This window comes from Hyaena hyaena, unplaced genomic scaffold (assembly GCF_003009895.1).
Source record: "Hyaena hyaena isolate Hyena2069 unplaced genomic scaffold, ASM300989v1 scaffold_24, whole genome shotgun sequence".
Taxonomy (NCBI): Eukaryota; Metazoa; Chordata; class Mammalia; order Carnivora; family Hyaenidae; genus Hyaena; species Hyaena hyaena.
The window spans coordinates 3,263,961-3,287,350 of record NW_024080656.1 but is presented as its reverse complement, the minus strand read 5'-3'; the positions used below and the strand labels follow the sequence as shown (position 1 = coordinate 3,287,350).

General features: G+C 39.9%; 1 protein-coding gene across 2 annotated transcripts in view; it reads left to right on the top strand.

Annotated features, from left to right (window-relative positions):
* Positions 1–1,401: 1,401 nt before the first annotated feature.
* Positions 1,402–23,390, top strand: part of PDS5A (PDS5 cohesin associated factor A) — a 138,029-nt gene continuing 116,040 nt past the window's right edge. The window contains exons 1-2 of one of the 2 annotated variants that reach the window (XM_039226984.1): positions 1,402–1,847; positions 2,706–2,883. In XM_039226984.1, coding sequence (XP_039082915.1) covers positions 2,746–2,883 — 138 coding nt within the window. In that variant the 5' untranslated portion in view covers positions 1,402–1,847; positions 2,706–2,745. The other variant, XM_039226985.1, reaches the window with a different exon arrangement.

The following is a 23,390-nucleotide window of genomic DNA, read 5'->3' as shown; positions in this document are numbered from 1 at the left end:
GCAGAGAGAGAAGGAGACACAGAATCCGAAACAGTTCCAGGCTCTGAGCAAGCATTCAGCACAGAGCCTGACGCAGGGATCGAACCCAGAGCCCAAAGATCACGACCTGAGCCAAAGTCAGATGCTCAACCGACTGAGCCACTCAGGTGCCCCTAAAAGTGCCATTCTTTTGACATTTAAATGTGACAGGGTTAAAAAACCCCACAAAAACAAAAACAAAAAAAACCGCCTTGAGAGGGAGCACCTATAAGAGAGTAGATTTTGGAATTTTGAACTATTTAATGATTTGGATAAGATGAACTTCAGTGGATTGTCTGCTACTCTAAATGTCCAAGAACAAAGCACTGTCCTAGCAAGTCAGCAACTGTGGCGGGTTCCATTCCAAGATGATCAACCCCTTGGGTAATATATCTGAAAAACAATTCAGTGAGTACAGTAGCTTTAGTATTTTTCAGATCGAGTAAAGGGTGTGGAAAAGACCAATGGATATTCGTCAGGAACAATAATGGAAAATAATTGTAAACTTTGGTAGTGGTCAGTTTCAAGAGCTGAATGCTATTTCATATTATTGTATTCTTTTTTCAACTTTGTCTTCTGTTATATGTTCATCTGAGGTTCATTTGCTTCCTTTTTTTATTTTTTTTTATTTTTTTTTTAAACTGCTCAAACCCGCAGCATTGGGTTTTCCTTTGTATGGCAGAAAAAGTTATGCTGGGTATACTTAGAACATTTTTAAAAATTTTATTTTTCCCCATATTCACAAGAACCATCTAGCTAATTTGTAAACATGCTCACTTCTGTGTGCCACTCTCAGAGATCCTTATTCTCTAGATTTGAGAGTGGAGTCCGGAAACCTAACGTGTCAGACCCTTCTTTGAGAACTACTAGACTCGATGCTATTTTCGTATTTTGCAACTTTTAGTTTTAGAAATCCAAAGAGGGGAGGGCAAACTTCGTTGGCTGTCAGAAGGAGCAAGACTGAGTAGCTTATGTTGTGCCATACTGTAAAAACTTTTCCTCAGTTTGCAGATATTCCGTCCCTGGGGAGGAAATCCGTTCGTTTTCACGGAGTAATTAACAATCTTTCCACCAGTTCCGTCAAGTCTCTCAGGATGCCCAAAAGTCATGAACTCACCTCCGCGGCGTAACGTAAACCTCCTTTCGTCCCGTGTGCCCTCACAGGACCGCCCGGGACCGGGTTCACTTCCCGCCACAGGGGCCCCTCCTCTGCTTGCCCTTTGGGTTCAATCCTCCCAGGGGCGCTCGGCGCGGCAAGTCTTGGCGCCAACCGGGTGGCGGCGCTGTCCGCCCCGCGCGCGGCCGCCTCGGGCCCGAGGGAGGCGGAGGCACGGCCGGCGGAGGAAGGGGAGGGAGCGAGGCGCGCTCCCTGCTCTCGCGTGCTCTCGCACCGCTCGCGTGACCGGCTGGTGTGTGAGCGAAGCGCCAGCTTCTGGGGGCACGGACGGCCGGGCGCGCGCCGCTGCAAGGGGCGTCCGGGTCCGGGTCGGCGGACCCGGCCGGGTCTAGGTGCGGACGGGTGGGCCGCGGGGGTCCCGGGCGGACACAGGCGCACACGCTCCCGGAGGAGCCTTCTCTGAGGCTGCTCTTCCTCGGCCAGACGGAGAGCGGCAGTGTCTCCCCGCCCAGCGCACACTCGCCCCGCGTCTCCCCCCGCGGCGGCTGCTCCTCCTCGGCACCGCCAGCCCCAGCGCCGCTCCGGGGCGGGCGGCGGCGGCGGCGGGACCCGCGGAGCCGCTTTGTGTGCAGCCCGACGAGGGGCGGCGGCGCAACCACCTGACAGAGGCCCGGGCGCTCGATGTACCTTCCGCCCGCATGAGGAGGAGGAGGTAAAGGCGGCGGCGGCGGCAGCTCGCCTCCCGCCCTCGGTTGGTGGAGGGAGAGGACGGAAGGGGAGACCGGAGGGGGGGGGGGGGCGCAGGACCTAGGCCCGGCGGGGCTGCCGGGAGGTGCCCGTAAGGCCTCGGCAGCGCCGGACGGCGCCGAGCAGTCGGGACCGAGAGAAGCCGCCAGGGTCCCTCAGCCGAAGTTGAAGGAACAAAATGTGAAGTGCGGAGCCGCGTCAGCCGCTTCCTGGCGTGGGGTTTGGGGTGGAGGGCGGCTTGTTTTCCCCTCCCGCGGGACAAGGGAGGGGCGGGAGCGTGGCGGGGACGCCCGGGGTCCCGAAGCTCGGCCCGGCAAAGGCGTTCGTCTCCCGGATCCGCCGTTGCGTGTGGGTCCGTTTGGGTCCCTAGTTTTGCGGCCTAAGCCGAGCCCTATAGGCCTCGCGTCTTCTTTCCTGGAGGGGACCGGCCGGGCGGGGACTCAGGGTTTCTCTCCCACCGAGCCGGGGCCTTGGGGGCCTCGCCGGGCTCGGGGGGTTCCCAAACTTCAGACCTCGGTGCTCGGGGTTGGATTTCATTGTGAAGGGTGGAATGGGAAACTCCTGGCGCTGCTCGGTGCTTCCCGCGGCCGCGGCGGCTGGTGCCAGAGAGCCCCGTGGGCCCGGGGCTGGCGGGGCCCGCATGAGTGGGGGCGGCGGGGCGGCTGCCGGGCTCCAGGCACCGGGGGGATCGAGCGGCGGAGCCGCCGCGGAGTCTTCGGCCTCCCTAGAGAAAGCGCCCTTTGCAGATTAGAGATTTTTGAAATGAAAAAAGAGGTTACAAAGTCTCCCCTTTCTCGCTGAACTTTTGTTTTCTGACCGATAGAGGCCGGTAGAGGACTGTGAAAGAAAAGTTGTCCCCCAGGATGGACTTCACCGCGCAGCCCAAGCCTGCCACTGCCCTCTGTGGCGTCGTGAGTGCAGATGGGAAAATCGCTTACCCTCCGGGGGTAAAGGAGATCACCGACAAGATCACCACGGATGAAATGATCAAGCGACTGAAGGTAAGCATCTAGACACAGTGTTCACACTTCAGACCTCTGTGGTGGGAGGTGCTCTCTCCTGTGTTATTACTGCACTACTAGACCTGGCCTTTACAGTGTCACCTACCAGGTTTTCTTAGGTATCTTATAGTCTCCTTTTTTTACTCTCTCTGAAAAGGATTGTTCTATCTTGGCTATATCTTTGAGTAGTGAGTTCTGGAGAAACATAATCATTATGGGAAATTAAAAGGAGTGTGCCTGCTTTTTCAAACATAAAAATATAAGTGTTTTTATAACTTTTTTTTCCTAGAAATATTCATGAGAATATTGCTCGGAGTGGCTTACAACCTTAAATGTAGGCAGTAGTTTGCCTAGGAAGGTTCCTATTTGCATCAGTTTCTGAGGAGATTGATTTAATCACAGGGGCATTTTTATTAAATTGCCACAATTTTCTAATATCCAGAACCTTAAATATGTATTTAGTGTGGTTAAGCTTTGACAAAATGTACTGACTTCAGAATTCAGACTTGAAATAAAGTTATGATTTAGGTCCACATGTTCAGAGGGGGTTCAAGAGAGAGTATTTAGCTCTCTTTAATAAAATTATCTTATTTAAAGCATGTTGATCCTAAGATTAAGGTTGTAAATTTCAGCTTTACATTGGTCAGTTTTTTGCTTTCTGTTGCACAGACATAGATTGTGCCCACAGTCTTACACGATACATGCTATTCTTGTTAAGGGATCAACTTGATGCAGTGGTTCTCAACCAGGGCATCTTTGACACGCCACCCCCACTCCCACCCTGGAGACATTTGTCAGTGCTGAAGACATTTTGGTTGTCATATGTGGGGCTAGGTTGGAGCAAGGAAAGAGAAGGATTTGAGGCAGGGAGTCCTGTTAGGAAACTTAATAGTAATATAGGTGAAAGATGTTGAAATCTTGAAGTAGGGCTATGGTAGTGGGTAAAGAAGTAGAGAAGGATCCAAAAAATGTTTACTAGTTAGAAATCAATTAGACATGGTGGGAGAAGAAGGAAGAAACAATGTAGATAGTATTTCTACCTTGGACAACTTGATAAAATTTATTTTTAGGGAATGATCTTGCCCATTTGTTCTTAGCGCTTAGTGTAGTGTGCCTAGTAAATGTTTACAATGTGAGTGTTTAATGAATATTTGAAGTATTCCTGTAGCTTAGTTTTTAAAATCTAATTAGATTCTGCAATTTGTTGCCTCTTGGGAAGGAAGAGGACACAATAGCTTCCATTAAAACAAACTTGATACTAGGTATATGTGAAGTGAGGTGCTTGATTGATGCTTTTTAAGGTTATATTGAATGTTTAGAGATACTGAAAAATTATGAAATACAAAGCTGTTTGCTACAAGTAAACAACTTGTAGACCTTTTAATTTTTATTTTCATATTAAGAATATTGAAATCTTGATTGGTAGTGATGGATAATCTGGTTAATAAAGAGTCACCACAAGTGTCCGTTTTGGCTCAGGTCATGATCTTGCGGTCTGTGCATTCGATCCCCATGTTGGGCTCTGTGCTGACTGCTCAGAGCCTGGAGCCTGTTTCAGATTTTGTGTGTGTCTCTCTCTGCCCTTCTCCCACTTGCATTCTGTCTCTTTCTCTCTCAAAAATCGATAAACATTTAAAAAAAAATTAAAAAGAGTTACAATTGTATGTACTTTTTGTGCTTGAAGATAGATTATCAGAAATACTGTTATGTAAATGGGCATATGGCCAAGTTTAGAATGAACATTGGGTTAGGATATTTTTCTTTTCTTTTTTAATGTTTATTTTTGAGAGAGAGCAACCATGAGCAGGGAAGGGGCAGAGAGGGAGGGAGACAGTATTCTGGCTCCATGCTGTCAGCACAAAGCCCAACATGGAGCTCAAACCCAGCAAACCGAAGTCCGATGCTCAACCCGAGCCGCTCAGGCACCACTGGGTTAGGATATCTATTTCTTATGAGTTCTTTTGGAAGTTAAAATTGACATACATACTAACCATTTTGAACGTCCTGCTAAAATTTTGCTTTTCTCAAGTGCCTGGGTGGCTCAGTTGGTTAAATGTCCATCCACTCTTGGTGGTTCAGGTCACCATCTTGCAGGTTTGTGAGTTCGAGACCTGTGTCAGGCTCTAGCTCAGAGCCTGGAGCCTGCTTTGGATTCTGTGTCTCCCTCTCTCTCTGCGCGTCACCCATTCTCTCTCTCTCTCTCTCTCAAAGTAAATAAACATTAAAAAATATTCTTAAAAGAATTCTTTTTAATTTTCTAAGACTCTTATGATTTTGTTTTCCTCCTGTTTTTCTAAATCTGTCTTGACTTTGTACTTCCTAGAGATCCCTGGTTGGCTAAAGTAGTACTGTCTCATAGGAAGTATAGATTTTTAACAATGTTTAACTATTTTTGATAATTTTTGTATTGATTAGACCCTTAATTACGTACCAATATTGTAAATTCAGTAGGTTTTTTTTTTTTTATAGCAACAGTGTTCAAAATCTGTATAAATACAAACAGGGCTTAAAGGCAGTTAAAGTCTTGGTCAATGGAATTCAGAGATGTTTGGTCCATTCTCTTCAGTATTCAAGAATGGAACAAGCATTTTTACAATAGAATCATAATTTTAGAGTTAAAAGGATGTTAAAATAAGTTTTGGAACTCCCCATATTTCACAGAAGAGAAAATTTAGGCCCAAAGTTGCCGAGTAACATGTACCAAGATTAGTCATAGAGGTGCTCAGTGGCAGAGCCAGGGCACTAGCATCATATTTATTTTCATTCTTACAGCTGATTTCCTTCAAAGGAATCTAAACTAAGAATAACTAAGAAGTTGTGATTTTTATTATGCATTTGAAAATGGTAAAGTGAAAAGAGAAAGAAATCTGAGTTAAGATGTAGTATAGCATTTTTTTAACATTAGAAACTACTGTGATGCTTTGAACTTTCTTGAAAGCAGTTCTTAGAGTAGGTCTTTGGAACTGCTAAAACACTTTTATGTATTAGAAATTTTAATTTCAGGGGTGCCTGCGTGGCTCAGTCATTTGAGCATCCAACTCTGATTTTGGCTCAGGTCATAATCTCACCATCAGATCAAGCCCTGCTTTGGGCTTTAGGCTATGTGCTGAGCATGGAGCCTGTTTAAGATTCTCTCTCTGCCTCTCACCCTCTCCCACTTGCTGGAGCATGTGCTCTTTCTCTCTCTCAAAAAAAAGAAATTTTAATTTAAGCTTCTAAGGAATTATTTCACATATTCTCTTCTTTTCTTTTTTTTTTTTTTTTTTAACATTTATTTATTTGAGAGAGAGAGGTGGGGGAGGGGCAGGGGGAGAAGGAAACACAGAATCCGAAGCAGGCTCCAGGCTCTGAGCTGTCAGCACAGAGCCCAACATGGGGCTTGAACCCACAAGTGGTGAGATCATGACCTGAGCTGAAGTTGGACGCTTAACCAACTGAGCCACCCAGGTGCTTCCACATATTCTTATGTCCAATTACACTGGCCTTCTGTCAGTTTCTTGTACATGTCATGTTCATTTCTAGACTGATTCCACATTATGTGATCCATATGTGTACCTGTCTCAACTCCATGTGTCATTCATTTGTTCTTTTGTTACTTACTTGTTCTTCTTAGAGGAGGTCTCTTAGATTTCACATTACATATTCTTTTAATTCTTTCATATCACTTAATTCAGTTATGATATACATTTATGCATATGTGTGTTTGGTTTGTTTCCCCAATTTCTGTGTAAGCTTTGTGAATACAGGTACCATGTCTCTGTTTACTTTTGTACCCTACCAGCTCCAAGTTTAATGCCTGGAGCGTAGTTAGGTGTCCAACAGTTATTTGTTCAGTGAATGACTGTTGGTTTAGAAAAGATAATGTTGGAGTAGATAAATATTTTCATTTTTGTAATAGAAGGATAATTTGAAAATATTTGTGAATGGCAACTAACTCTTTATCTGAGATTGTATACCAGAGATGGTAGTGTAGATATGTAGAATTTTAGAACCAAAAGGTAGCTTAGAGGTTATTTGGTATTGTCCTAATTTTCCAGTTGAAGAAATGGAGTCTGAGATCTTGTGACCAACCCTAGTTAGAGAAAGCTGAAAATGATCATTAACAGTTTTGTTACTTAGGGTTGCCTGGTAGGCTCAGTTGGTAGAGCATGCAACTCTTTTTTTTTTTAGTGTTTTATTTATTTTTCAGAGAGAGAGACAGAATGTGAGTGGGAGAGGGGCAGAGAGAGAGGGAGACACAGAATTCAAAGCAGGCTCCAGGCCCTGAGCTGTCACTACAGAGCCTGAAGCGGGGTTCGAACCTGCAAATGGTGAGATCATGACCTGAACTGAAGTTGGATACCTAACTAACTGAGCCACCCAGCACACCAGAATATGCAACTTTAAAGAAAAAAACAACAACCTTTTTTTTTAAACGTTTGTTTATTTTTGAGAGAGAGGGAGACAGAGCATGAGCAGGGGAGGGGCAGAGCGACCGGGAGACACAGAATCTGAGGTAGGCTCCAGGCTCTGCACTGTCAGCACAGAACCCGACGTGGGATTCGAACTCACAAACTCTGAGATCATGACCTGAGCTGAAGTCTTGACGCTCAGCCAACCGACTGAGCCACCCTGGTTCCCCTACATGCAACTCTTGACCTCAGGGTTGTGAATTCAAGCCCCATGTTGGGTGTGACGCCTACTTTAAAAAAATAATAATATACAGTTTTGTTGTTTACATACATTACAAGTTTACATTAATTAGGGTATATTAAAGGGCATACAAAAGGTAGTTTTCTGTTGGAAAGGATAGCAGATAGTTTACTACTAATGTTACATTAAGCATCAAGATCCATAGTTCACAAATAGCCTTCCTTCTATATAGTTAAGGATTCTGAAACTAATGTAGCAGTCATGTCTGATAACTTTTATAACACATTCAAAATACACCTAGAGGGACGCGTGGGTGGCTCAGTCAACTCAGGTCATGATCTCATGGGTTGTGGGTTCAAGTTTCGTGTCGGGCTCTATGCTGACAGCTAGCTCAGAGCCTGGAGCCTGTCTTTGGATTTTGTATCTCCTCTCTCTGACCCTCCCCTGCTCATGCTGTCTCTCTCTCTCTCAGAAATAAAACATTAAAAAAAATACACTTATAAACAGTGTTGTACAAAGTTCTATTAAGTGCTTCTGCCTATAGTCTATAGTCATCATGTATTACTACAGAACTACCTGCTATTCACATTTTGTTCGTTCCTTGCTATTTTGGAAGTGGGAAGTCCGTGATAAGCCTTGATTTTTAGAGAGAGGGATGGGCAGGTTAAAGATGGTTTCTTTTTATTTTTTTATTTTTTATTTTTAAGTATGTATGTATTTATTTAAGAAATCTCTACTCACAACCCCAAGATCAAGAGTCCCATGCTTCTCTGACTGTGCCAGCCAGCAGCCCCAAAGATTGTTTCTTATATCCACTTCTTATTACCTGGTCTCAGAGCTCAGTACCCCCAGACAGTTCTCTGGCTATTAACTCCCTACCCAAATCTGTCATAATCATTTTGTCACAGAAATCAAAATTCCTATTACTTTGGTGCTAAGAATTAGGAAAGATTAAATAATAGGGTTTTATTGTTCTGAATATGTCCCCCATTTTTCTCCCACCAGGTGTTATTTCTGTGTTTTTTTTGTATTTTTTCTGTCATGTTTCTCTATGTGTCCACCATTCTCCTCTGTCCCATGCTCTCACTTTTGCTTTCTATAATATGCCTTGTTTGATATAGTTAGGAATTAGGATATAGTGTGCTTGATTAAGGTAGAGCAGATGTCTCATCAGATGTAGGTTGGGAAAGGGAAGGAATAGATAAGAGGCAGGAAAGCCATGAAATCTTTCCCTTTCTTTTCCTCCAGGTGAACCCCAGAAATATGTACTTTGTTATAATTCTTTTTACTTCCATGAAAGGATTTTATTTATCCCTACATGCCACATAGATGCTGATTTTACATACAATTCAGTATGTAACTTCTAGTCTAAATTCTGTTCATATATCTTATTTTAATATTTTTTTAATGAAAAAGATTCTGCTGAGAAATTAAAAAATTAAAAGGCAGGGCGCCTAGTGGCGCAATCAGCTAAGTGTCTTGACTCCTTTGATTTCGGCTCAGGTCATGATCTCACCATTTGTGAGATAAAGCTCCGTATCAGGCCCTGCGCTGATAGCAAAGATCCTGCTTGGGATTCTCTCCCTCCTCTCTCTCTGCTCCTCCCCTGCTTGTGCATTTGCTCTCTCAAAATAAGTAAATAAACATTAAAAAAATAGGCAAGATTTCTTAAAATTAAGCCCTAAAATATAGTCAATGTGTATTTGTGAAGTAATACTAACTGTTGCACAGTTCTTATTTTAGACTTCCATTTGCTTAGAGGAACTATTCTGGTCATTTGTTGCAGTGTAACAAACTACCCCAAACCTAGTGACTCTCTGATTCTCCCTTCCCCCAGCTTAGGCAACCACCTTTCTACTTTGTGTCTTTGAATTTAACTGCTCTAAGAGCCTCGTATAAGAATCATACATTTGTCCTTTTGTGACTAGCTTATTTCACTTAGGATAATGTCGTCAAAGTTTATCCACATTGTGTATGTCAGAATTTACTTTTTAAGGCTGGATAATATTCCACTGTGGTTATGTGTGTGTGTGTGTGTGAGAGAGAGAGAGAGAGACAGAGAATGAAACCGCTTCTGTTTATTCATTCGTCTATGGACAGTTGGGTTGCTTCTACCTTTTGACATCTTTGAGCAACTTTTCTTCTTATCTCACAATTTTGTGAATCAGCAGTTTGGGTAAGGCTTGGCTTAGCTTGAATCTTTTTCATTAAAAAAAGTTTGATACATTGCTTACTGTGCTGCTCATTCAGTGGTATTCAGCTGGTGTCTAGACCTGTCTAGAAGATCTGCACTGACTTCTCTCTAACAGTTGGTGTCTTGGAAGGAACACCTGTAAAGCTGAACTCAGCTGGGCTCTTTTTCCTATGTATGATGTAATATTTGGGCTTCTCTGCATGGTCTCAGGGCTCTAAGACACTGTGAAGGAAGCTGCCAGTACTTTATGAAGGCTTGGTTCAGAACTGGCAATATCATGTCTCTGTTACTTTAATGGTTAAAGTAGTCATGGCCCAATCCACATTCAACAGGAGAAAAAAATGACTACTTCTCAATGGAAGAAGAAAGGAATTTGTAGCCATCTTTAATCTACTACAGGAGCTCTTATGACAAATTAGAGTATACTAACTACAGACTTTGTAGCTGTAGTCATAAATTTGGAAAACACTTAATTTCAAAAACAATAGTATATATTTGCATCCAACTTGCTAGATTTGTAAAGTTTATTTTAAAAATCATAGGAAAAATTTGTAAGAATTTTTTTTTTTTTTTAATAAAGGAGGGGCATCTGGGTGGCTCAGTCAATTGAGTATCTGACTTCAGCTCAGGCATGATTTCATGGTTTGTGAGTTTGAGCCCCACATTGGGCTTTGCACTGACAGTGCCAAGTCTGCTTCATTCAGATTCTCTGTTTCTCCCTCTCTCTGCCCCTCTCATGTTCATGTTCTCTCTCAAAAATAAAACATTTTTAAAAATTAGAAGTTTTTATGTGCTAGTTAGGGGAAAATTATGGGAAAGTCTCATGATTTGATTTTAGAGTCATGTTTCTTTTATTTGAATTTTTACTGGAGAGTATTGCTGGCTAATTACGATGATGATTTTTCCAGTACTACAGTACCCCTTTTTAAGAATTATCTAAACAGGGGCGCCTGGGTGGCTTAGTCGGTTAAGCGTCCGACTTTCGCTTAGGTCATGATCTCGCGGTTCGTGGGTTCAAGCCCCGCATCGGGCTCTGTGCTGACTGCCAGCTCAGAGCCTGGAGCCAATTTCAGAGTCTGTATCTCCCTCTCTCTCTGACCCTCCCCTGTTCACGCTGTCTCTCTCTCTCCTAGAAATAAATAAAAAATATTTAAAAAATTAAAAAAAAAAGAATTATCTAAACAAAAAAAAGTTATCTCAATTTTTTGGGGGGTGCCTGGGTGGCTTGAGTGTCCCACTTTTGATTTTGGCTCAGGTCATGATCCCAGGGTCATGGAATTGAGCCCCAGGTTGGACTCTGCACTGAGCATGAGCCCTGCTTAAGATTCTCTTTCACCCTCTTTTCACCCCTCTCTCCCACTTGGCACTCTCTCTCTTCTCTCTCTTTTTAAAAACAAAAAAAGAAAAAGATTTATCTCAACTTATTTTGAGACATTTCAGACTTCTGGAAAGTTGGAAAAAATTGTACCTTCAACAACCATATCCCTTCACTTAGATTTACCAATTGTTAACGTTTTGTTACCTTGTTTGCTTTTATGTTTCTACACATACACAGACACACACACACACATAGAGAGAGGGAGAGAGAGAGACAGACAGACAGACCTACAAGTTTTTGTTTGAGAGCTACTTGCAGACATCATGACATTCTGTCTGTGAATGCTTCAGCATTCTTTGAATAATGATCATTATCACACTTAAATGCTGTATTGGTACACTGTTATCTGTTTAACTGTCCGTAATAAAATTCTCCCAGTTGCCCCAAAAATTACGACTTGGGTTTTTTCCTCTATCCAAGTTTCAGTATAGGATCATTTGCATTTGTAATATTTTTTTAGTCTCCTTTAATCTAGAAAGCTCTGTCACCATTTTTGGAATAAGGAGTCATTTATGATGTGACATTTTTGAAGCGTTTGCCTTATAGGAATTCCATAATCTGTTTTTGTCTCATTGCCTCATGCTTAGATTCAGGTTGATCTTTTTTTGGCAAGCACTTTACCATGCAAGTAGTAATGTATAGTTAGTTGCATCATCAGGAGGAGCAAAATATCATTTTGTCCAGTTGGTTTATGCTAAATTTGATCACTTGGTTACAGTTGGTCAACTCTTTATGTTGTAACCCCACTTTGCAATTAGTAAGTAATGTTTAAGTTGGCAGTTTTATTTATTTTCCAGCAATTACTTAACAATTAGTTAGCTGTTTTAGCATCTACTATGGTGGTTATGAAACATTGCCTTTTTTGATTCTGTCATCACTTCTACATGTGTTAGCTGGCATTCCTCTGTAGAGAAGAAGCTACCCCCCTCTCCCTTTTAATTACTCATGAAGGCGTCTGGGAGGCTCAGTCCATTAAGTGTCCAACTCTTGATTTCAGCTCAGGTTAAGATCTCACGGTTTGTGAGATTGAGCCCTGCATCGGGCTCTGTACTGACAGTGTAGAATCTGCTTGGATTCTCTCTCTCCCTCTCTCTGCCCTTCGCCTGCAGTCTCTCTCTCGCTCTGTCTTTCTCTTTCTGTCTCTAAATAAATAAATAAACATTAAATATTTTTTTTAAAATTACTCATGGATTCTTCAGTGCATTATAATATATTACTATCTTTATTCCCTTTGAGAGTCAGATTATCCCAAAATGAGCATGCTGGCTTTGGTGTCCTTTTGAAACATCTAGCGTCTTTTTGACATGTCTCTGTGAGTCTTTCAGCACTCCATTTTTTTCTGGTACAGGATGTTCACCTGTGCTTTCTTGCCCCAGATTTGGATAGCTCATTTTTTTCCTGAGAGGCCTATTTCCATTTTCATTAGAGAGTGGTGTAGAGAGTGGTGTTTAAAACCACGGTCTAGGGATCAGCGTTGTGTTCACATTGGTAGTAGGATTTAATTTTTCCAGGCCCTTTCAGTGTGAAAAGCTGGGTAATGTACATAAATACTTTAAATAATGTGTTCATTCTGTTCAATTACAATCCAACACTACAGAGGCTCTTGGCTGTAGAGCATGCAACTTTCTTTTTTTTTTCTTTCTTTTTCAGTTCATTTTGAGAGAGAGAGCACACAAGCAAGTGGGGGAGAGGCAGAGACAGAGAGAGAGAGAGAGAGAGAGAGAGAAAAGAGCAGGGGAGGCAGGGAGGGAGAGAGTTCCAAGCAGGCTCTGCACTGTCATTGTGGAGCTTGGTGGGGAACTCGAACTTAATGAACCATGAGATCATGACCTGAGCTAAAGTTGTGCACCTAACCAACTGAGCCACCCAGGCACCCTTAGAGCATGCAATTTTTGATATTGGGATTGTGAGTTCAAGCCCATGTTGGGTGCAGAGCTTACTTAAGAAAGAAAAAGTAAAAAACAGCACCACAGAGTTTTTCTTAAACTTCTCCATTCCCTGCTTATGTCATCCTTCTCCTGCAGTATAAACCCTGTTTTTTCATAACTTGATAAATTTGTTTCTTTGTACTACCCTAATGTAAACTCAAGAAAAAATTCAATACTAGTATCCCTTGCGGGATTTTTTTCTACAGTTTTTTTGTCTTCTAAGGTTATACAGAGTACCATATTTGTTAGTTACTTGAATTTGAATTCTTTTGTCTAATTATGTTATCAGTTTTATATACACTTGGTTTCTGTTTATATTCAGTTTTTATTTTAGGAGAGAGAGCACAAGCAGGGGAAGGGCAGAGGGAGAGGGAAAGGGAATCTTAAGCAGGCTCTATGATTGTATTTGTTTCTTTGGATAAAGAGATAACCATGAATTTTGATGGTTAAGAAAAGTTTCGTGGAGAAGTTGACAGTTAGACTGTGATTTGAAGGCTCGGGCTTTGGTAGACAAATAGGTGGTAAAACATTCCAGACAAACAAACAGCAGGGACAAAGACTGAGAGGCAGAAACACGGTTGGTGTGTTTGAGGAAAATGAGTAGAATGGTATTGCCAATGCTAATGCATGTTAGAGTAGTTGGGAGGAAAAAAAAAGAGTAAGGTACTTCTTGAAATTGTTAAAGTCCTTAAATACCAAAGAAAGGAATCTGAATTGAAAAAAAAGAACAAAAAAATCCAGGGTGCCTGCATGGCTCAGTCTGGCTCAGGTCACGATCTCGAAGTCTGTGAGTTCAAGCCCCACATCAGGCTCTGTGGTAACAGCTCAGAGTCTGGAGCCTGTTTTGGATTCTGTGTCTCCATCTCTGTCTGCCCCTTCCCCACTTGTGCTCTGTCTCACTCTCTCTCAAAAATAAACATTAAAAAAGTTTTTTTAAACCTGTAAACAAAACAAAAACCCTCTCACTAATTTGAGCTGAGGAGCACTGTGTCTAAGTCATAGTTTTGCATGATTAACAAAGCTAAGTGATCAAGCAGTTTCTTGAGACATGAATACCACCCTTTGTGGCTCATTTCCAGACTGACAGCATCTTTGATTGAATAGTAATCCATTTCTAATTGATACTGCCTGAATAAATCTGTTAGTTGGTGAGTGTGTAGTCATATGATACTAATTGTGAAGTCTGTGGATGAGTAAAATTTTGAAAGAGTGGTTGGTAGAATTATGTGTACTAGATTATTGTAGGAATTGAATTTTTATCACCTGTGTTTTTTCAGATTTCTTAAATCATTTGTATGGTTGGGATTCTAAGTAAATGTTAATAATAAACTGATGCCAAAATGTTAAATTTAATACTTGAAAAGTAAGTTCAGTGGCTATGTATAATTGTCCTATAATTTCGAATGTCTGAGTTAAATATTCTTTATCTAGACATTATAAAATAAGTAGAGGTAAGTTTTTTCATTGTACAGAAAGAAAATCATTGAATAAAAATGTTTAAGGACGAGTCAGCATGTATTAGAAGACTAGTTTTTTTTTCCAGAAGCTTAGAAATTGGTTTTCTTCTTGAAGCATACCTAACTGGCTTTGGAAAAAGTGGTAGAAATCATCAGGCAGTAATAAAATGAAATTTATTTTAGATCTCTTGAAGTAATGTTAAATAATTTTGTTTACTATATTCATTTCTCATCTTTTAGATGATATCAGATTTTTTAGATTATAACATGCTGTTGCTGTTTCAATTTTTTATATTTTTCTGTACTTTTTTATTAATTACCTAATTTTTTTTTTTAAAGAGACTATTTTTTTAGAGCCGTTTTAGTTCATAGCAAAATTAAGTAGGAAGTACAGAGTTGGGTGGCCCAGTTAGTTGAGCGTTCCACTGTGGTTCCGGTTATGATCTCATAGTTCGTGTGTTCAAGCCCCACATCAGGCTTACTGTTGTCAGTGCACAGCCCACTTTGGATCCTCTGTCCCCCTTTATCTCTGCCCCTCCCCTGCTCTTGTGAGTGTGTGCCTGTGCTCTCTCTCTCTCTATCAAAAATAAACAAACATAAAAAAACTAGAGAGTTCCCAACAATTTCATCTGCCCTCCTACCTCACCCCCCTTTTCTCCACCTCCCTCCTCTCCATTGTATCTAGCACCAGAGTAGTATGATTTGTTATAGCCAGTGGACAGTAACACATCATCATCATCCAAAGTCCATATTCCTTTTAAAAATTTTTTTGAATATTTTCATTATACTGTAATTGTATTATTTTCATTATCATTGAATAATATAGAATGAGTATATCCATATCATAAAATAATCCTTTAAAACATGATTTTTTAAAAGAATTTATTTTTTAGAGCAATTTTTGTTTCACATCAAAATTGATGGAAGGGAAGATACAGAGATTCCCATATAGAGTAAATCCAGTAAAACCTTGAATTTCAAGTAAATTGTTTTGTGTGTGTTCTGCAAGACAAGCAGACATTTCTAATAAATTTTAACATGATAAACGAGGGATGTCTTGCAATACGAGTGTCACATGATCACAACTGAGCAATGGTTCTTGAAATTCGCTTTTGATATACTGGTGCTTTGGATTACAAGCATGTTTCTGGAATGAATTATGCTCACAAACCAAGCTTTTACTGTACCTCCTTCCCCCCACATGCATGGCCTCCCCCATTATCAGTATCACTCATCAGAATGGTACATTTGTTACCAACAGTGAACCCATGTTGACACATCATAGCCGCCTAAAGTCCTCAGATTTATTCTTAGCCTTGCACATTCTTTGGGTTTGGACAAATATATATTGAAAAGTATTCATCTTTACAATAACATCTAGAGTATTTTCAGTGCCCTAAAAATTGTGCTCCGTTTATATATCCCTCCCTCCTTCGTATGTATTTTTTACCATGCAAAATCTCAAATGTTTATTTATGTATTACTTACATTTTTCATGTAAGTTAAATTGTTCTCTTAATATTCCTAATTTTGACTTCTCTTACTTGTCCAAAATGGAACTCTTAAGTGTCAGATTTACTGATTTTGACTGGGTGCAGAAAGAGAGGGCATAAGTGAGCAAGGGGGAGAGAGAGAGTCCCATAGGGGGCAGAGGGAGAGAGAAGTGGGACTCAACCTGAAGCAGGGCTCATGCTCACCTGAAATGGGGTGGATGCAGAAGATTTTAAATCTTGGAGATAATAGGGGTGTCTGGGTGGCTCAGTCAGTAATCATCTGACTTTGGCTCAGGTCATGATCTCACAGTTCGTGGGTTTGAGCCCCGCATCGGGCTCTGTGCTGACAGCTAGCTCAGAGCCTGGAGCCTGTTTCAGATTCTGTGTCTCCCTCTCTCTCCTGCTCATGCTGTCTCTCTCTCTCTCTCTCTCTCTCTCTCTCTCAGAAATAAATAAAAAACATTTTAAAAAAATAAATAAATCTTGGAGATAATATCATGCTTTAATCTACATTAGTGGTTCTCAGATTTTTTAGAGTTCTTAAATATCACCTGGTGCTTTTAAGAATTAGTTACCTGGGGCACCTGGGTCACTTGGGTATCCATCTCTTTTTTTTTTTTTAATATTTTTTTATTTTTGAGAGAGAGGGAGAGAGAGAGAGACTGACAAAGTGTAAGTGGGGGAGGGGCAGAGAGCGAGGGAGACAAAATATGAAACAGGCTCCAGGCTCTGAGCTGTCAGCACAGAGCCCCACACGCAGCGATGAGATCATGACCTGAGCTGAAGTTGGACACTTAACTGACTGAGCCACCTAGGCGCCCCGGGTGTCCAGCTCTTGATTTTGGTTCAGGTCATGATCTCACCACTGTTAGTGGGATCCAGCCCCACATGAGGCTTTGTGCTGACAGCAAGGAGCCTGCTTGGGATTCTCTCTCTTTCTCTCTCCCTGTCTCTCTCCTGTCTCGTGTATGTGTGTACACATGCACGCCATCCCCAAAAAAAAATATTTAAAAAAATTGTTTAAAGTGAATCTTACTCTCTCTCAAAATAAATAAATAAACATTAAAAAAATTAGATACTTGGTTTTAAAGCGAATTAGAGGAGCATCTGGGTGGCTCAGCAGTTAAGCTTCTGACTCCTGATTTCTGCTCAGGTCATGATTTCACAGTCCATGAGTTTGAGCCCCACCTTGTCGTGCTCCACACTGACCTTGCTCCAGCCTGCTTTGGAGTCTTTCTTTCTGCCCCTCCCTCTCTCTCTGCTCCTCCCTCACACCAAGTATATAAATAAACTTTTAAAAAATTAGATACGTGGTAATTTCCCACCCTCCACCTCCAATTTAGTAGTTTAGACTAGGTGGGCTCAATTTTTGCATTTTTCCCCCTGCATTTTCATTACGTCCCTCCAGTGTTCTTGATAAAGAGAATATACACTGAGAACGTCAGAAATATACTTTACTTATTGCTAAATTTCATTCTAACTATTCTCAAAAATTTTATCTAAAAAGGATTTTTAAAATTAGTTCTAGGATTTTTACATTAAGTTGAATTCCGCCGAAAAACAAACTTTACTCCTTAATTATTTTAAATTTAGCTCTATCCTGAAAACCTTTGAATTTATTTGGAAGGCACACAGCTATGTATACTATGACCTCTTTTACCTTATCTGGTGGCAGTCTATTGTTTAGAACTCTATTAATCTACAGTTTGTTACACAGTTTTACTAGTAGTTACACAAATTTAATTTAGCAAAAACAATCCCTAAAGGTAATTAGCTTACAAGCTCATTTGATGGGGCTATTTACTTATGAAAGCAGACATTCTGGGTTTCCAAATGAAATCTCATTCCAACCTAGTCTTTCTAATTTGAGCTGATGGTTACAAATATAGCATGTTGGAATTTTTTTTTTAATTCAAGTTAAATTGGTAATTTGTATATATTTTACTAATGAAAGTTCTACTTTTTCCAAAATAGAGGGGTCAGTAAGCATTGATCTGTTTTGCATATTCAATAATTTGTAGCATTCCAAAACTAATCGTTCATATTTACATATTTGATATGATTCCAGTGGGACTTTTTTCTTTTTCCTATGGGATTTCTAAATCATCAAAAATGCAATGTTTATGGCTTTATTACTTACCACTCCACTTTAATTATTTGCAAATTGGCAGTGCTTGAAATATATGATAGTAATTAAATAAAACATTTCAAATAGCAAATTGCCCTATCCTTTAGTAAGAGGGCTGCCCTTGGGATTTTTTTTCTTTTTCTGACTGTTATGTATCCTTTATGCATTTCTTTATACTTATGTGGTATAGGGTTCTCTGAGTTTCTTGGATGTATAGTTTATCTTTTATTATTATTGAAAAATATTCAACTATTATCTCTTGAAATATTTCTTCACTTTTTTTCCCTTTTCTTACTGTGCCTCCAGTCTGTTTAATAATGTTCAGCAATTTGATATGGTTTTGTTTACATGCTGAAATTCCCCATTTTTAATGCACCTTTTCTACTGTATCTTTGAACATATTATAATTATTTTAAAGTACCTGTCTGATAGTTTTAGCATTTGGACCTTTTCTAGGTATGCTTCTGCTATTTTATTTATCTCTTGACAATGGGTCTATCTCCCTACCCCCCATCTATTTTTGGTTGAATGCTGGACATTATGTGTAAAAAAACAGACTGAGGTAAATAATATTTATGCACAGAAGTAAACATATCTCTTCTTTTGTCAGGTTGTTAGTGTGAGAGATTGAATCAGTTCTTATCTAGTTGAACTAGATTTGCTATATATTGCTTTATTGTGTGTTTGTGTTGTGTGAATACATCTGTCTATCTATCTCTTTTTAAATATATTTCAGGGGCGCCTGGGTGGCTTAGTCGGTTGAGCGTCCGACTTTCGCTTGGGTCATGATCTCGCGGTTCATGGGTTCGAGCCCCGCGTCGGGCTCTGTGCTGACTGCCAGCTCAGAGCCTGGAGCCTGTTTCAGTCTGTGACTCCCTCTCTCTCTGACCCTCCCTTGTTCACGCTGTCTCTCTCTCTCTCCTAGAAATAAATAAAACATTAAAAAAAAATTTTTTTTTAAATAAATATATTTCAAAGTGAGTTGCATTCATCATATACTGTATCCCTAAACACCTTAGCATGAATATCATTAAATTCATGGTTAGTATAATTTTTTTTGTGTGAGAGGAAAATATACATATTTTAATTGTACTATTTGACGAGTTTTGATAGATGCTTGCTTATTCATGTATAGCCCAGATTCTTTTTTTTTTCTTTTGAGAGAAAAAAAAGAGAGGGAACACACACGTAAGCAGGGAAGGGGCAGAGGGAGAAAGTCTTAAGCATACTCCATGCCCAGCACAGAGCCCAACGTGGGGCTTGATCTGCACAACCTTGAGATCATGACCTTAGCCAAAATCAGGAGTCCAGTGCTTAACTGAGCCACGGAGGCACTCTAACCCAAACTCTTAATGGAACATTAACATCACCCCAGAAAGTTCCCTCATGCTCCCTTTTAGTTCCCTGCTCCTCTGCCACCCCCAAAGGAGTAACCACACTTAATAGTTTTTTAAACTAGATTAATTTTGCTTCTTCTGAAACTTCATATAAGTAGAACTATACAGTATGTGGTTACACTTGTACAAGGCCTTTTTCATACATTGTAATGTTTGAGATTCATCCATGTTGTTGCATGTATCATTAGGTTGTACCTTTTCATAGCTCCATACTACTCCATTGTATGAATATTCCAATTTGTTTTACCATTCTTGTATTGATGGAAATTTGGACTGTTTATACTTTAGGCGATTGTGAATAAAGGTGCTATAAACATTTTTGTACAAAGCTTCTATTGGACATACTCTTTTATTTATATTGGGTAAGGACCTATGAGTGCAGTCATTGGATCATAAGATAGGTTATGTTTAATTTAGTAAGCAACTGCTAGTCTTTTTCTCAGAGTGGTTGGTACTGTTTTACAGTTTCACCGACAATGTATGGTAATACTGTATTTTGTCCATTTCTTCTAAGTTATCTGGCCACATGAAGTTGATATTTATAATATTATCCTTCTAAGGGCTTTGTAATGATAACTCCCCTGTTGCATTCCTTATGTTGGTTCTCTATTTATTTTTTTTTTTTAAAGTTCTTGATTATTTTATTTTATTTTTTTTAATTTTTTTTTTTTTTAAGGTTTTTATTTATTTCTAGGAGAGAGAGAGACAGCATGAGCAGGGGAGGGTCAGAGAGAGAGGGAGTCACAGACCGAAACAGGCTCCAGGCTCTGAGCTGGCAGTCAGCACAGAGCCCGACGCGGGGCTCGAACCCACGAACCGCGAGATCATGACCTAAGCGAAAGTCGGACGCTCAACCGACTAAGCCACCCAGGCACCCCTGTTGGTTCTCTCTTTAAAATTGATAGGTCTTAGAAGAGATTTGTTAAATCTGTTACTCTTTTTAAAGATCTCACTTTTGGTTTTCCTGATTTTCTTTTTTGCTTGTTTTCTGTTGATTTCTGTTCTTTTTTCTATATAGATTGGGTTTTCTAACAGGGTTTTCTCAACCTCTACACTCTTGACACTTTAGGGCAGGTAATTCTTTGTTTGGAGGGGCTGTCTTGTGCATTGTAGGATGTTTACAAAAGTACCCACTAGATAACAGTTGCAGGCCCTTTCCTCCCGGTGATCACATCCAAAAATGTTTCCAGACATTGCCAAATGTCTCCTTGGGAGTTGGGGGGACACCAGTTGGTTTGAGAACCACTTTCCTAATGTAAGCTTTTTAAAGCTATACATTTCTTGCAAAACACTGTTTCAATTGCATTTCACTAGTTTTGATGTTTTCATTCGCATTTAGTTAGAAATATTTTCTCATTTTCTTTGTGATTTTTTTCTTTGATCTAGTTCTTTTGATTTAATTTCCAAATATTTCAAGTATTTATAAATATCTGATTGTTAATGATTTCTAATTTCTATGTCAGTAATATGGCTTCTCTTGGCAAGCATATCATATGCACCTGGGAAGAATGTGTATTTTGTTTGTGGGACATAGTGTTCTATAAGGTCAGTTAGTGTTCTTTTGGTCAGGGGATTGAAATGGTTATTCATCATCTAAATCTTTACTGTTTTTTACAAATTTTGGCCTGGTTCTGCTTCTGAGAGTGATAAAGCCTCAACCCATGATTGGGGAATTGTATACTTCTCCCTTAATTCTGTTGATTATTTTTTTATTTTTAATTCCATTCTAAGGTACAGATTGTTGAGTTTATGATTGTTAGAACTTCCTAATAAGTTGATATTTTAGCATTATGAAATGTTCTTGATGTCTAAACACCTTTTTTTTATAAGTTTTTGTCTGCATTATATATCTTTCCACTTTTTTTTTTTAACCTATGTGTTTTTATATTTAAAATGCATCCAGCATATGATTGGGTCATGCTTTTTAAAATTTTTAAACTGCTATATCCATTGTAGCAATTTTTACATTTAAATTGGAGTGAGTGAGTCATTTACATTTAATTGATGTGGTTAGATATATATGTATCATATTGTACTGATTCTGTGTATCTGTTTTTCCCCTTCTTTCCTTTCTTCTATCTTAATTTGCTGTTTTTTAGAATTCCATTTTAATTATCTGTTGGCTTTATAGGCATACTTTTGTGCTCTCCATCTATTGTTGCACAGGTATTGTAGTACACATTTTTAATTTTTTTAGTCTATTGACTTTTATTTTTATACTGCCTCATGTAAAATATAATAACCTTTTATCAGTATGGGTCTATTCCCTTCCTTTACACTACAGATATATTTGTAAACCCCACATTAAACAGTTCTATGTATTTTATTTTATTTTTTAATGTTTTCTTTTTTTTTGAGAGAGAGAGGGCGCATCTGTGAGCATGAGCTGGGGAGGCACAGCGAGTTGTGGGGGACAGAGGATCTGAAGCAGGCTCTGTGCTGACAGCGGAGAGCCTGATGTGGGGCTCGAACTCATGAACCAATCATGAGATTGTGACCTGAGCCGAAGTCAGATGTTTAACCAACTGCTAAGTTGGATGCTTAATCACCTAGGCGCCCCAGCAGTTCTGTGTATTTAAAAAAAAATTCTTTTTAATGTTTATTTTTGAGAGAGAGAGAGAGGGAGGGAAGGGGGGGGAAGAGGGAGACAGAATTCAAAGCAGGCTCCACCCTGTCAGTGCAGAGAGAGAGGGAGAGAAAATTCAAAGAAGGCTCCACCCTGTCAGTGCAAAGCCTGACATGGGGCTCAAACCCACAAAGTGTGAAATTATGACCTGAGCTGAAGTTGGATTTTCAACCAACTGAACCACCTAGGTGCCCCAACAGTTCTGTGTATTACAGGGGAAATAGACTTTTATATTTTTGCACTTACTTCATTCCTTGGGTTTTTCATTTCCTTCTCAAATATTGGATTTTCCATCTGATGATAATATCCCTTCAGTTTGAGGAATTTTCCTTTAGTGTATATTTGAGTGAGGATTTGCTGAGGTAATTTTACATAGTTTTTTTTTTTTTGTCTGAAAATGTCTATTTAGCCTTCATTTTTGAAGGATATTTTTTTGGATATAAAATTCTGGGTTGAGCGTTCTAGTACTTTAAAAATAGAATTCCACTGTGTTGTGTTCTCTAGTGTTTCCAATGAGAAGTCAGTGATTATTTGTATTTTTTGTTCCTTGTATATAATCTGCAGTTTCTAGCTACTTTCAAGGTGCTTCTATTCTTTGATTTTCAGCAGCTTTCACTGTGATGTCTCAGAGGGTGTGTTTCTTCCATACTTGTCCTGACTTGATAACACTGAGCTTCCTGGATCTGTAAATTTCTGTCTTTAAGCAGATGTAGAAAATTTTGGAGGGCACCCGGGTGGCTCAGTTGGTTAAGCGTCTAACATTGGCTCAGGTCATGATCTTGCAGTTCAGAGTTCAAGCCCCACGTCAGGCTCTGTGCGGAAAGCTCGGAGCCTGGAGCCTGCTTTGGATTCTGTGTCTCCCTCTCTCTCTGCCCTTTCCTTGCTCATGCTTGCTCTCTCTCCAAAATAAAATTAACGTCTAAAATAAAAACGGTTTTGGTCATTTCTCTTTTGTAGAATCCAATTACACAAGTTAGATTTTTTAAATATTGTCCTCAGATCACTGGAGCTCTGTTTTTTCTCAGTTATTTCTGTCTGTGTTCTTCAAATTTGATAATTCCTATTGATTTAGTTTCAAGTTTACCTACTTTTCCTTATGTCCTCTTCAATCATATGTACAGCCTGAAAAATGTAAAGTTGCAGGGACTTGGGAGATAATCGGTGTGGCATTAGCATGTGTCTTCCTCTTTTTAAAAATATATGTATATAATTTATATAAAGTGTGTAAACCTTAAGTATAATATTCTGTTAAGTTTTATATGTGTATTTATGCA